Source organism: Lepisma saccharinum, chromosome 29 (assembly GCF_977018435.1).
Source record: "Lepisma saccharinum chromosome 29, izLepSacc3.1, whole genome shotgun sequence".
In the NCBI taxonomy this organism is placed as follows: Eukaryota; Metazoa; Arthropoda; class Insecta; order Zygentoma; family Lepismatidae; genus Lepisma; species Lepisma saccharinum.
In genome coordinates this window covers 21,611,975-21,626,944 of record NC_139257.1, presented here as the reverse complement: position 1 = coordinate 21,626,944, position 14,970 = coordinate 21,611,975, and the positions used below count along the sequence as shown (strand labels likewise).

At 38.3% G+C, this 14,970-nt stretch overlaps 1 protein-coding gene across 2 annotated transcripts in view; it reads right to left on the bottom strand.

The window, feature by feature from the left end:
* Positions 1-14,970, bottom strand: part of Dbp80 (putative ATP-dependent RNA helicase Dbp80) — an 88,206-nt gene that overhangs the window by 46,479 nt on the left and 26,757 nt on the right. For both annotated transcript variants that reach the window (XM_083114922.1, XM_083114921.1), the window contains exon 3: positions 12,993-13,085. In XM_083114922.1, the coding sequence (XP_082971048.1) occupies positions 12,993-13,085 (93 nt within the window). The remainder of the gene's footprint in view (positions 1-12,992; positions 13,086-14,970) is intronic.

Here is a 14,970-nt window from a genome sequence, read left to right as displayed (position 1 = left end):
CACAGGTCTGGAGCAAGCCTGGGAAATTCATATTGATGACCAAGCTCCCCCCATCCTCCGCAACATATCCATGCCACATTTCCGAACAGAGTTTCTTTCACATTTTGGCTTATTATTCAACTTGTATGGCACCAAAGAACATGAAACCAGTGGCGGCTGGCCAAGTGCAACAAGTGCAGATGTTTTCACCTAATTTTCAAATTAATATTGACATTTTTCATTTGCTTGTTAAATTAAACTATTTCCCAGCAGAGCGCACACGATAATACTCAAATAACACGCCGCTCGGCGCTACGCACGTATTGAGTTCGTCCCAACCCAAGAGCAAACACCGCTAGGTTGCGGAAAACTTAGCCGGTTGTCATGGCAACGGTGACGTCACCTAGCGTTGGCCTTGAACGGGTGTCGCCTTCTAGATGAAGCAGTTCTCTCGTCGGAGAAAACATCGCATCCAGTGCTTGTGGCAAAATCTTCGCGTTCTCGCGAGATCTTGTTCCGCGTGTGTGTTTCGCGTTTCCTATCGTGTGTTGTGTTCATGTGTTGAGCTGTGGTTTCTGCAATGAACCCAGTAAATGACTTAGTGTGTAATTTGTTGCAGACACCATTTTCCAGATGGACGGATGAAGACAAAAAAGACGTTTTAAATTGGGGGGGGGGGGGGCACTGGCACTTACTATTTGTTTTCATTGCCTATAAATATACTTCTTCACCTGTTATTTTAGGCACGAGCCGCTACTGCATGAAACATGTTTCATTCTCTTGAGAAATGTCCATTCTTTGAAAAGAATACTAAAGTTCGCACTGTCTTCCCAAACAGTGGGAGAAGAGGGGTTAAACTCCAGATTTTTATGTTGTTTTTTTTCATTGAAATTCGGTAGTTGCTCCCCCCAAACTGCCTTTCCTCGGTTCGGCATTCTGAATTGTACACCGTTGCATGCTCTGATGTTTTACTGCAAAACAAAACTTATCCGAAGTAGTTTGCTTCCATAGTGCCCATGTTATAACAATTTTCCTCCAAAAATGCAAATTACCTATTTTTCGTAAAAAACAGTTTCACATTTTGGCTTATTATTCAACTTGTATGGCACCCGAGAACATGAAACATGTTTCATTCTCTTGAGAAATGTCCATTCTTTGAAAAGAATGTAGCAAACTCCAGATTTTTGTCTTTTCCATTGAAATTCGGGAGTCGCACCACCCCAAACCCCCTTCCTCGGTTCGGCATTCTGAATTGTACACTGTTGCATGCTCTGATGTTTTATCTGAAAAACAAAACATACCCGAAGTAGATTGCTCCCGTAGTGTCAGAGTTATAACAATTTTCCTCCAAACATGCAAATTACCTATTTTTCGTAAAAAAAGAAAAATTACATTTTGGCATATTATTCAACTTGTATGGCACCAAAGAACATGAAACATGTTTCATTCTCTTGAGAAATGTCCATTCTTTGAAAAGAATACTAAAGTTCGCACTGTCTTCCCAAACAGTGGGAGAAGAGGGGTTAAACTCCAGATTTTTATGTTGTTTTTTTTCATTGAAATTCGGTAGTTGCTCCCCCCAAACTGCCTTTCCTCGGTTCGGCATTCTGAATTGTACACCGTTGCATGCTCTGATGTTTTACTGCAAAACAAATCTTATCCGAAGTAGTTTGCTTCCATAGTGCCCATGTTATAACAATTTTCCTCCAAAAATGCAAATTACCTATTTTTCGTAAAAAACAGTTTCACATTTTGGCTTATTATTCAACTTGTATGGCACCCGAGAACATGAAACATGTTTCATTCTCTTGAGAAATGTCCATTCTTTGAAAAGAATGTAGCAAACTCCAGATTTTTGTCTTTTCCATTGAAATTCGGGAGTCGCACCACCCCAAACCCCCTTCCTCGGTTCGGCATTCTGAATTGTACACTGTTGCATGCTCTGATGTTTTATCTGAAAAACAAAACATACCCGAAGTAGATTGCTCCCGTAGTGTCAGAGTTATAACAATTTTCCTCCAAAAATGCAAATTACCTATTTTCGTTAAAAAAAACACAAAAAAAAAACATTTTGGCTTATTATTTAACTTGTATGGCACCCGAGAACATGAAACATGTTTCAATCTCTTTGGAAACGTCCATTCTTTGAAGAGAATACTAAGGTTTGCGCCTTCTCCCCAAAATAGCGGGAGAAGAGGAGGTAAACTCCAGATTTTTATGTTGTTCTTTTTCATTGAAATTCGGTAGTCGCGCCCCCAAACACCCCTTCTTCGGTTCGGTGTTCTGAATTGTACACGGTTGCATGCTATGATGTTTTAGCTGCAAACCAAAACTTATCCAAAGTAGATTGCCCCCATAGTACCAGAGTTATAACAATTTTCCTCCAAACATGCAAATTACCTATTTTTCGTAAAAAAAGAAAAATTACATTTTGGCATATTATTCAACTTGTATGGCACCAAAGAATATGAAACATGTTTCACTCTCTTGAGAAATGTCCATTTTTTGAAAAGAATACTAAAGTTCGCACCTTCTTTCCAAATAACAGGAGAATAGTGGGAAAACTCCAGATTTTTATGTTTTTTTTTTCATTGAAATTCGGTAGTCGCTCCCCCCAAACCCCCTTTACTCGGTTCGGCGTTCTGAATTGTACACCGCTGCATGCTCTGATGTTTTAGCTGCAAAACAAAACTTATCCGAAGTAGATTGCTCCCATAGTGCCAGAGTCATAACAATTTTCGTCGAAAGACTGTTCGAAGTCAATGAAGACGAAATTCCCTGACATTTCCCTGACTTTTTTTGACACCTCAAATTCCCTGACTTTTCCCGGTTTTCCAGGTTTTCCAGGTCTGTCGCCACCCTGTTTTTAAAGTGAACTTGTGGTATATATTTTTTCATTTAATTACTCTGGGGCAAGTAAAGTGAATATAAAAATGTGGCATGCCAGGAAAAAGTGTCATGCAGTGTTTAAAACAGTGATAAGGAGTTTTGTGCGTTTCTGCAGGAAAGAGGGGGGAATACTGTACAGAAATAGTGTTTTTAGTCGATTGTGTTAGTCGGAAGATCTGTCTGTTCGTCTGTTAGAAGGTACGTCTTCGTAGTGTGGCTTAAGTCTAGCTATGGTGATGGTGTCAACTTTCTCTCTATTTCGGCCATCTTTGAATAAAACTTTATAAGAGTTTGCATTCATTTTCTCGACGATTTTACCTCTAAATTTGTAATAAACGGTGAACGCTCGGGGGATGGGGGGGGGGGTCTGAGTGGTAAATTTTCCAAAATCCACACGTCTTGGCCGACTTCATATTCTGTTTGTTGCGTTTTGCTATCAATGTGCATTTTCTGTTGCAGGAACCGCTTCTTTAAAATTTCATGCGCTGAACTAAGGATTTCATCTAGCTGTTCCAACCGTTTTTAGTTTGTAGGGGCAGTAGTTTGTGGGGGAGGGGGATGATTGCATCGATCAGAAGTCTTGGTTCGAATCCATGTAGCCAGTAAAACGTGCTCTGCCCCGTGGAGCTATGAAAAATAATATTGCGAGCCTGTACTGCTGATTGTAAATAATCTTGCCATTTTTCTTTCGCTGTTAAAATATAGGGTTTAATGATATTCTTTAGGTAATTAAAGGATGCTTCAACTGTAATTACTGCAGGTGTAATTACATACTGTAGCTGTACGCCAGTCAACTCAGTTAGCTCATGAATTAGATTTGAAGCGTTCGCAGATCCTGTCAAGGACAACTACAATGGTCGGGAGACCAAATCTAAGGAAAACACAATGAAAAAGTGCATATGCTATTGATTTGGCGTCGTGATTTGGAATGGTGGTCACAACAACGTAACGCGTGCAACATCTACTACAGACAAAAAGTACTTGTGTCCTTTTGAACAAACTCGTGAACAGTTAAGCAGCCTGATGATAGAGCAACTTATGTTTTATGTTCACCCTACAATCTCCCCTACTTAGCAGAAGCAGAGTGTGGAAGGAATCAAGGGATGTCACTGATGCATCTTGCCTCTCAGCTAGCCGACTACAAAGCGGTCAGGTGACAGATGTCGGAGTCTTGGTTTCACTGGCCCACAGTCCTCCGTTTCTGTGGTAGGTCGTTGATGTGTGGGTTCTAGCTATTGGTTACCACTTTGGGCTGCATCGGGTCGATGCGACTGGGTCGGCGAGCAGTACTAGCCAAGTTGACTGTAGGCAGGTACGATGAACATGCTTAGTAATGTAGTGGTTGCCCTCAGTGATAAGGCGACTCAAGAGTCTGAAGAGCTACTCTCGGACAGATGCTTGTGTTGACGCTTGCCGCTCGGTACTAACTCACTGATGAATGACTGACTGACTCCTTTTAACCTACCATAGGGCGTTGCTCAGATGCTGACTCAGCCTTACGGGGTATGTTGCTTGTCTACGTCCATGCACCCAGTAGTGTTTTGTGGAATGCTGCATCTCCTGACTTCACTTGCTTCCGCTATTGCTGGAATGTATGAGTGTATCGCTTGGCCGAGTATCGATGTCTGCTTTCAGTTTTAGTTTTTTTACAATGTCTCCCTTGAGTCTTTCCACAATATACCGGGTGAGTCACCTAAAATTACCGCCAGAAATATTTCGTGAACAAGAATAAATATTAAAAAACTGCTTTCGCAGATAACTATATAGGTATGAGAGGGGCTCATGAAATTAGTGGACACAATATGTTCAACTACGTACGGAAGTACAATTTTCAACACAAACTTGCGTTTCTTTAAATGGAAATTGCATTTTATTTTCAGCTCATTTGAAAGTACGGAAAAATTCATTAAGAATGGTGTTTGTTACATTGTAATATGTCATGCAGACATTAAATCGACGAAGGGTCAAACATTAAGGAACAGCCATGGCCTAGCTGAAGAATCATCGGTACCACGTGTTACGTCACCAAAGAAGAATGCAAGCCCATTCAGGGTGGCTACAAACAAGCAGAAATGAAATTCCCTGACTTTTCCAGGTTTTCCAGGACAAAATTTACATTTTTCCCTGACAATTACAAACTAAACTAAATCGATGTTTTTGCAAATAGAAATAATAAACTCACACAGATCCACGTATGGTTTTGCTAAGTACCAATATTATCTTCTATTAAATTGACTTAATTTCTCTATTCTCTATGATTTCAATTCAAACTGCAAAATAGTGAATTTGGAAAATTATTACAATTCACAAGCTACGGAAGGATTATGGAATTTTGTCATACGCAGTAAGTTTAAAATAAAATACTTGATTATTTTTAAAGTTACGACTAAATGAGATAAGAGTGATTGATTAAGAAATACAATTTGTAATTTATCAGTCTCCTTATACATTCTCTGTATTATATGTTGATATTTCCACTGAGGTTTGGAAACCTCTGCTTGCAAAAACTATGAGTGCGGACTCATTTTTCAATGCATAAAGTTACTTCTCTCTTCTCTGAAAAGCAAACAACTTAACTCTTGCATATAAGTGAAACAACTGAATCGAACAAAAGAAAGTGTCATATTTCCTTACATTATCGATGGGATTTCTGCTTCAGTACAGTATATTCAAGTGAAGTGCTGTGAAACTGACAACATGCAGTTATACCATTAATGCTGACGAAAAGGGTATGTAAGTATTAGAAATTTAACGCAAGGAATTTATAGAATTGCATTGTACAGTAACCTGATTTAGCTAACCAACACATTAAAACAGGAACACTCTAATAATAAAAGCTTCTGAAAGTTCATATACGAGGGGCATCCTGAAAAAGCTCCAATGGTGCCTATACGCAATACTAGTGGTCGGAGAGCGACACACACACATACAGGCAGGAAGAAGTGGCATGTAGCTGTAATCTGGTACAGTTGCAATGTAGCCGGTTTAGGACGGTTCTAGGTTAAAGATTGCAGCTCTCATGAAGTATCTCACCGACTGCGATGTAGCCTACATTGCACGCTCAGAATTTGGCACAGAGCAATCGTGTGAGTTGTGCAGACCGGACGTCGTGCGTGATAGTATGGTGAGACGATGGTGCAGACAATTCACGGAAGGCCAATTGAATGTGCACAACCCCATAGAGCTGAGTACACACGGGCCCTTTGCATCACTTCAGGTGAGAGATCTTAGACCACTCCCTGTACAGCCCTGGCCTTGAATGTACCTACTTTCATCTTTTTGTTTAACTGAAGAGGTTTCTGGCAAGGCAACGATTTGACAGCTACATTGCGGTAGAGATAGTTCCAGTCTTTGCTGTCAGACACATATACCATGGACATACAAAATTTAGTGCCATCTGCGACACATGCCAGAACAACGGTGGTGATTATGCCGAAAATTTTTCCCAAAATTCACATTTTCATTTTAGCGCATTCTGGCAAATATCTGAAATTATACCTTCATGGTGTTTTTAAACTACTGTTTCAAATTGTAAGTCACATGGCTTATGCCTCTTCGCGAGAGTTTGATATCTTGAAAGTTATTTTGGGAAAGTTATTTTCCATACCCCTTTATTAATTTTAAGGTAAGGATTTTAGATAATGGAATTTTGGTGTGGAGTTAGGGCCACACACTTTCTTGATCACGGCTGAAGGTTGGGGTAATGTGATCAGCACCACACTCCTGGCTACCTTTATCCCTCAAAGTTTCCTCAAGGTACCAGCTTCATATGATGCTGGGTGGGCGCCGGAGCAGTTTGAATAGGTGGAAAACATCCCGGTTCTCCCCCACAGGGGATCGACCCCGGGTCTCTCACATAGTAGTCAGATGCCCTAACGACTGAGCTCCATTATTACTCACTCGACAAATGCCGATAGTGCGCACTTAGCTTGGTAATTCAAAACATATCTCGTGCGGCAAATTCGAAGATGTGGCTCCCGTGTGACGGTAGATACACACTCGATCTCCTGTTAGAACCCTGCCACTTTGCTCTGTGATGCAAATGGTTTTGATAGAAGTTGAAAAAAGCGTGGGAAATAAATGATTCAATGTGGCTGTCGGAATTATTCCACGTACGTATAACTCTATAGTTTACTCTTGAGTAAAATGTTGGAAAACTTGCATGTTCTATGTACACAAACATGGCCTAGAAAAGACAAGGGTGTTGGATTTCATGGAATTGTTTTAGGACATTTCTTTAAAAACAAATCGCTAAAAATGCCTATTATTTCGATATTTCGAATGGGCGAAAAATGTGTCCAGACATCACTGCACATTCCTAAACATAATTTCGCAGCAATTACCATTTTTCACGGTTTTGGAGTATGCAAAAAATCAATGTACCTACTAATTGGCAATTACTTTCTGGCCACCCCTCGTATAAATCAGTAGAAGGAAAGTGAAATTTAGCAGGGCTGGCAGAGAAAAGTCAATTCTTGAAGGAAGTGATTTGCTGTTATGATTGAATAATTCGAGTAAATATGATATTAAAATATTTACGTATTTATTATTAGTATTTTATTTCATAATATTGGACATTAACTTCACTCAGTGAGAGATTTAAGACCATCTCTCACGAGATTAAACAGACAGGACAGAGAGTGGCGTTAATTTCATTGCAATACTAGTGTTGCAGTAAATTTGAGGTTGGGAGCATGCACTTGCCAATTTTTAAAACGTTCACCAATGCAGATTTATGTTTCACTTTTTCGTGATAGTATTTAACATATATCCCGTTTGGTTGGATTCTTCTTGATATCTAAGAATAGTGCAATGTCATTGTAAACGTATGTTAACTTGTGCGAAACCAGTAATACGTCAGGATGATAAAAGAAAGCCTTCGCAAGCACTGCTACATTCAATAAGGTGAAGTGAGCCAGAAGAGTAATAAAATTCCAGCAGCATATTTTCAGTCTAAAGCTCTTCTTGTTTATGCATGCGATTTTTGTTGTATGTTTCAGTCCATTCTATTTCTGTTGCATGTTGTAGTGAGATACTTTGTCGGGTGGCGATATTCGACAAAAATCGTATGTATCAATGGAACATATTTGTTTCCATGTCCCCTAAGTTTGTCCAACAAAATGCCTTACTACGATGTCCGACAACTATCGGATGGCGCCACCCGCTCTTATCCCCTCCATCTGTCGACAGGTCCCCTTACTACTCCCATACGGACAAGAAAAAATGATAATTCAATGCATTTTCCACATAATATTTAGAGGCTTAACCTTTACTCCTCCGATGATACCAACCATATGGTATCATCAGAGTAAGGTCGTACTGGCCCGATGATACCATATGGTATCATGGTGCTGATTACGAAATGAATGTGCTTTTTGGACCTTCATACTCTTATGTTTGTGTGGAAACTCGGACACAGGTCTGGAGCAAGCCTGGGAAATTCATACTGATGACCAACCCCCCCCCCCCCCTGCAACATATGCATGCCACATTTCCGAACAGAGTTTCTTTCACATTTTGGCTCATTATTCAACTTGTATGGCACCAAAGAACATGAAACATGTTTCATTCTTTTGAGAAATGTTCATTCTTTGAAAAGAATATTAAAGTTCGCACCTTCTTCCCAAATAGCGGGAGAAGAAGGGGTAAACTCCAGATTTTTATGGTTTTTTTCATTGAAATTCGGTAGTCGCTCCCCCCAAACCCCCTTTCCTCGGTTCGGCGATCTGAATTGTACACGGTTGTATGCTATGATGTTTTATCTGCAAAACAAAAATCCGAAGTAGATTGCTCCCTTAGTGCCAGAGTTATAACAATTTTCCTCCAAAAATGCAAGTTACCTATTTTTCGAAAGAAAAAAAAGGCTTATTATTCAACTTGTATGGCACCCGAGAACATGAAACATGTTTCAATCTCTTTGGAAACGTTCATTCTTTGAAGAGAATACTAAGGTTTGCGCCTTCTTCCCAAAATAGCGGGAGAACAGGATGTAAACTCCAGATTTTTATGTTGTTTTTTTCATTGAAATTCGGTGGTCGCGCCCCCAAACCCCCCCTTCTTCGGTTCGGTGTTCTGAATTGTACACGGTTGCATGCTCTGATGTTTTAGCTGAAAACCAAAACTTATCCGAAGTAGATTGCTCCCATAGTACCCGAGTTATAACAATTCTCCACCAAACATGCAAATTACCTATTTTTCGTAAAAAAAGAAAAATCACATTTTGGCATATTATTCAACTTGTATGGCACCAATGAACATGAAACATGTTTCATTCTCTTAAGAAATGTCCATTCTTTGAAAAGAATACTAAAGTTTGCACCTTCTTCCCAAATAGCGGGAGAAGAGGGGGTAAACTCCAGATTTTTATGTTGTTTTTTTTTTCCATTGAAATTCGGTAGTCGCTCCCCCCAAACCCCTTTTCCTCGGTTCGGCGTTCTGAATTGTACACGGTTGCATGCTCTGATGTTTTAGCTGCAAAACAAAACTTATTCGAAGTAGATTGATCCCTTAGTGCCCGAGTTATAACAATTTTCCTCCAAAAATGCAAATAGTTATTTTTCGTAAAAAAAATCACATTTTGGGTTATTATTCAACTTGTATGGCACCCAAGAACATAAAACATGTTTCATTCTCTTGAGAAGTGTCCATTCTTTAAAAAGAATACTAAAGTTTGCGCCTTCTCCCCAAAATAGCGGGAGAAGAGGGGGCAAACTCCAGATTTTTGTTTTTTCCATTAAAATTCGGGGGACGTGCCCCCCAAGCGCCCTTCCTCGGTCCGGTATTGTAAATTGTACACCGTTGCATGCACTGATGTTTTAGCTGCAAAACAAAAGTTATCCGAAGTAGATTGCTCCCATAGTGCCCGAGTTATAACAATTTTCGTCAAAAGAGTGTTCGAAGTCAATGATGTTGAAATTCCCTGACATTTCCCTGACTTTTTTTGACACCTCAAATTCCCTGACTTTTCCCGGTTTTCCAGGTTTTCCAGGTCTGTCGCCACCCTGCCATTTCTCTATCGGAAGGCGAAGATGTATGGTTGCTGGCCAAACCTTGAGAAAGTGAGCTGATAATACCTCCATGGAAGCAAAACTTTGGAAAATCTGAATATTCAATCTTTGTATGCATGGCCTTCGTTTACGAAGCATCCGAATAGACAAAAAAGGCAGTTGAAGCACTGCAATGTTAGTAACACAGACAACAGAAACGAAATCTTAGATGCCATAAAAACGAAACCACGTTTGTGCAACAGGCCTACAAGAATTGTATGGAAGGTTGTTTCGGAAGAAGTGCATTCAACTACTATTAGAAAGACACACAGATCCAGGGACTGCTCATTCGTATACGCAGTGGATACATTACGTCACTACAGAGAAGCTTGGTGCAGAGTAAGCAGATCGTTGATTTAAGAGTGTTACATTTCTTTTTTAATGTATTTCAAAACATCTTTCTCTTAGTTTTTCTTGTACGTACACATTGCTTGCATTGTAGAATTATTTTCCTGTAGTTTACGGTTATTACAAGCATAAGAAAACAGTTTTTCTTTGTGACATTTCAGGAGAACATACGCTCCCTTCGTCAGACATTTAATTTCATTTTGACTAAAGATACAGTTATAACAATGGTTAGCAATTTTTTAAAAAAAAACAATCCGTTATATAATGGATGTTGTCAATGTTACATTGTTGTAAAATAGCAACTTAACTGTGAAAAGACGCAGTCTGTTTTATTTTTATTTCAGATAAAAAAAATTTGATCACATTATTTTTTTATTTAAAATTATGAATCCCAAATATCATCCGGTAATTCAAATTCATCATTGTTTTCACAAAGTCTATTCATGTTTTCTGTTACATTAAATTTTAAAGATGGTGGCTTACTCCATTTGTGAAAAAGAAAACTCCATACTGGATCTACGTTACCATTTTCATTATTTGATTTATTCCAGTGTTCTTCTGCAATGAACGAAGCTTCCCAGACATTCAACTCTATGTTTCCCGTCAAATGAAAATGTCTGATGAAGGGAGCGTGTGTTCTCCTGAAACGTCACAACGAAAAGCTGTTTTCTTATGCTTGTAATAACTGTAAACTACAGGAAACTAATTCTTTTCTTGTTCTTGTCAAGTGAAACAATGCCTATTTGTGCATGAGTGATAATAGATTTCATAGACTTCCGGCTGATAATTCGAAACGACAACATACTCGTAAATACAACAAATGCAAGATTGCTCAGTGCTTATTTTTGTGGAGAAGCCTTTGTGCGAGATCTAAAAGCACGAACTTAGTGTATTCCATGTAAGGAAATGATAAATGTGACTACGTCCCTGAAAATATTCTCACACTCTGAGCGCTTCCTTCCCCTCTATCTCTTCTCTCGCAGAATCACTAGTTACAACATATTTTGATTCAACATTTGTCACATATTGGTTTTAGTTTAATGCCTTGCATCCTCTTCCACTATTCTACACATTGTTACCTGATGTACTAGTCCTTCTTACCCCGCCATATACGATTTCAGTTATACGTGTTAGACTAAACTATGTCAGGTGGAGAGTTGTATTTCTTAAATCTTGCATCATTTCAAAGAAATCGTTTACTATCATTTTCTGGATCATCCTAGCAATACCAGTGAATACTCTTGCATATCGAGGTCCGGCCCTATAACCTTTCCAAACAGTCCCCCAAATTTCACAGTTAATATTTCGAAAAGGGGATAAGTCTTCAATTTCAATAGCATATCAATTTACACTGGGCTCCTGTGTAGCCAAATGGTTAGCACCCTCTCTTTGGCCCGACCAGTCACTGGCTTGATTCCCAGTGGAAACCCGTTTTCTACGTAAAACTATAATGTTCAAATTTATTTACATAAAAACAAAACCTATTTTTAATATGCTGTTATCCATGAAGGCGTATAGCGGGTGTGGGGTAATGCCCCACACTTACTTGATCCGGTCATGAGTAGGGGTGATGTGATCAGCACCATGCCCCTGCCTGCCTTTACCCCCAGGTACCCATGTTATTTGATGCTGGGTGGGTACCGGGGAAGCTTCCAACATTAGAAAAGTTCCCGGATTTGAAACGGCCGGTGATCGAACCTGGGACAGTTAGCATGGTAGTCAGACGCGTTACCGACTGAGCCACTGCAGCCACCTTTACTGTTCAGGGATGATTTCAGTATCAATCAATTAACACTTCAAAAGATGTAGAAAAATGTAGTAGCTGTGTGATATTTATAAATTTCATATAAGTTAATGACCCCTAGCCCCACCCCAAATATCGCCATTTAATACTGTTAATTTTTTTAAAAAATGGACTTGGTTTACACAGCCCCCTAATAACCCATGAGCCCCCCCCCCCCCCCCTGGAGGTCAATTTGTGCCTGAAGTAAACAAACTCCACATGCTCCATTCATCAAACATTAATTTGTAATTTGATTAATGTTACGGTTATACAGTCAGTTTTGTCAATAATACTTTGACATAAAACCTATCATTACATTGCAGAGCCGACAAATTAACAGCGGAATGAGGGTTTTTTCTATTTCTTACGAAAGACCACTCATCACTGGAGAATCATGTGAAGCTTTAAATATAAGTAAATCTTGAGTATAGTCACTAATCAGGCAATTCAATCTGTACCGTATATATATATATATATATAATTGAAATAATGTTATTTTCACTGGAAAGATATTGTGTATCCTGCAAAATCCAAAATAAGTCACAAATCCTAGTCTTGAAAACAATAAAATATATAAAAAAAAAAAAAACACACACCAAGATCAAAGAACAGACTTTAACTGGTCTATTTCAACTCTGCAAATGCACATGAATGAGCAAAATAATGCAATTTAAGAAACATAACAAACATTCACAAATTAAAACCTGCAGAAATAAGCAAAAAGCCAAAATATACAAAATGAAAACAAGGCATTCTGGTTGTAACTGAAGGAAATTCAACTATTCAACTACTATCATTATTCACTTTTCACAAACTTCTGAACTCTGATAATATTCTGGATCTAAATGGTTCATACTGGCCATACAATACCAAGAAACATTACCTTCCGACTGTTATTTCGTACGATTATGCAAATAGCAAATTTGAAATATTAGATTCATACTCACGGATCAGCTAGAAGCGTTGGTAAAGCAGTTTCCTGAATTTTTGAAGGTGCATTAAACCCCATTTCGTAAACACCTTTTAATAGATCTGGCTTCCTATAAAAACACAAAATATTAACACTATAATTACGTAAAAACTATTGAAAAAGAAAGAGCAAACAATTGTTCATGTGTGTTTACATATTTTATTTTGGAAATTAGTGTGTGCAGCATTTTGAGTCCAAGGCAACATAAACGAGGAATGGCTGCGTAAGCTAATTTTATCATCATGCATTCTCCAATAAATATTACTTTGGAAAACTCTCTAAATTACACTAATTGCTTTTTCAAAGCTTCAAATTTACTTTTACACTTCTTTGTAAAATGGGCTGTTGACCCAGCGTACCCCCCTCGAGAATTACATTGATTTTCTTTTAGTCAACATATTTTGATGTTTTATGAAATATAAAAGTGGTTCCACCATGTGGAAAACGCAAATAACAGATATATTTGGTCCCAAAGTAAGTAAACAATGCACAATTGCTCATTATTTATCGCAAGATTTTCCGTTTCGAATACTTAAAGAATGAAATATATAGATTCCGGATATTACTACGACCATAAAATTTTTTAACTATGTTTCCTAACCTAACCTAGCCTAACCACGTGCCAATGGTCCGTGGGGCTAGCCATAATTCAGGAATTTCTATACGTGAGCAGCAAATTTTAAGTGCAGATTCGTGATTAGGAGACCCAAATTAGTAAGTATCCGAAATTTCAAACAAATTGGAGAAATTCCCTGTATTGTTAAATTATACCAAAACCTCTAATCTCAGAGTACTTTTGTTGCTATGGATACTCAAATAGCTAAATACTACATGCAAAAGATCACACCATCAAACTTAGCACTCCTTACTGAACAAAAACCAAACGTAAAATTATGAACAGCAAGAAATCTAACATTCCTAACAATAATTTCATTTCTATTTTGGTTTCTTAAGTTTTCAGTCCTTTGTGTTTGATTTACTTTATTTTATAATATATTTATAAAATGGTATGCAATGTCCTGTCTGCTGCTGTTGTGTAATGTCGTGTTGGGTGCTATATTCACTTACGCAAAGCCTTGGAGCTGTTCTGTTTCACGCTAAGATAACAGACATACTTTAGTCCACAATAACACATTTCCGTGAGCTAAAAACAACGGAAAACGTTCCTAAACAACATAAACTTCACAAAACATGCAAAATATTTCACTTTCTCGAGGGGGTACAGAGGGTCCAGGTTACCAGAACTACCAGTAGGGTAACGGTTCCGATTGTTTTACGTTTTATCCTAGCACAAAAGACTAATTATCGTAGAATTTTGGAAATCATTGTAACACAAAATTTGAACCTTCCTTAAAGTAATGAGCACTGTTTGGACTCGAAAAAAGTTATTTATGTTGAAAAAAACAACTTGAAAATTACCTTACGCACTTCTCATGGACAAGATATTCTCAGTCGACAAGCGACAGTAAATATCGTAGAAGCGTGCGAATGAATGTAGAAGTAAATCAGAACCGTAGTAGAATGCATTTAGGGACTTTATTTTAATGCTAAGGGAACCTAACCTGACTAACCTAACCACAAAAGGATATTTTGAACAATAACTTAAGTAATCGCTAAAACTCCGCAGTACTACTTTACTATACTGGAGACACCTGTCAATGATTTATTTCACACTTTTTTACATTGCTAACGTACTATTCTGCATTGTGGAACATTTATTTAGGTGAAATAATGAATTTCTAAAGCAAAGAATGACTATTTCTTACATTAACGAGTACAAACTGTTCTTCCCTATTTCCACACAATATGGTGATAGCTTACCCGTTCATCGCGCATTGTGCCAGTGTTTTGTTGATTTGGAGTGTGCATGCAGTGTTGCAACCTTGTTCACCGAAAAATAACTAATTTTTTAAAAAAATTAAAAACACCACGAAATTTTTTCAAGAAAAAAAGTT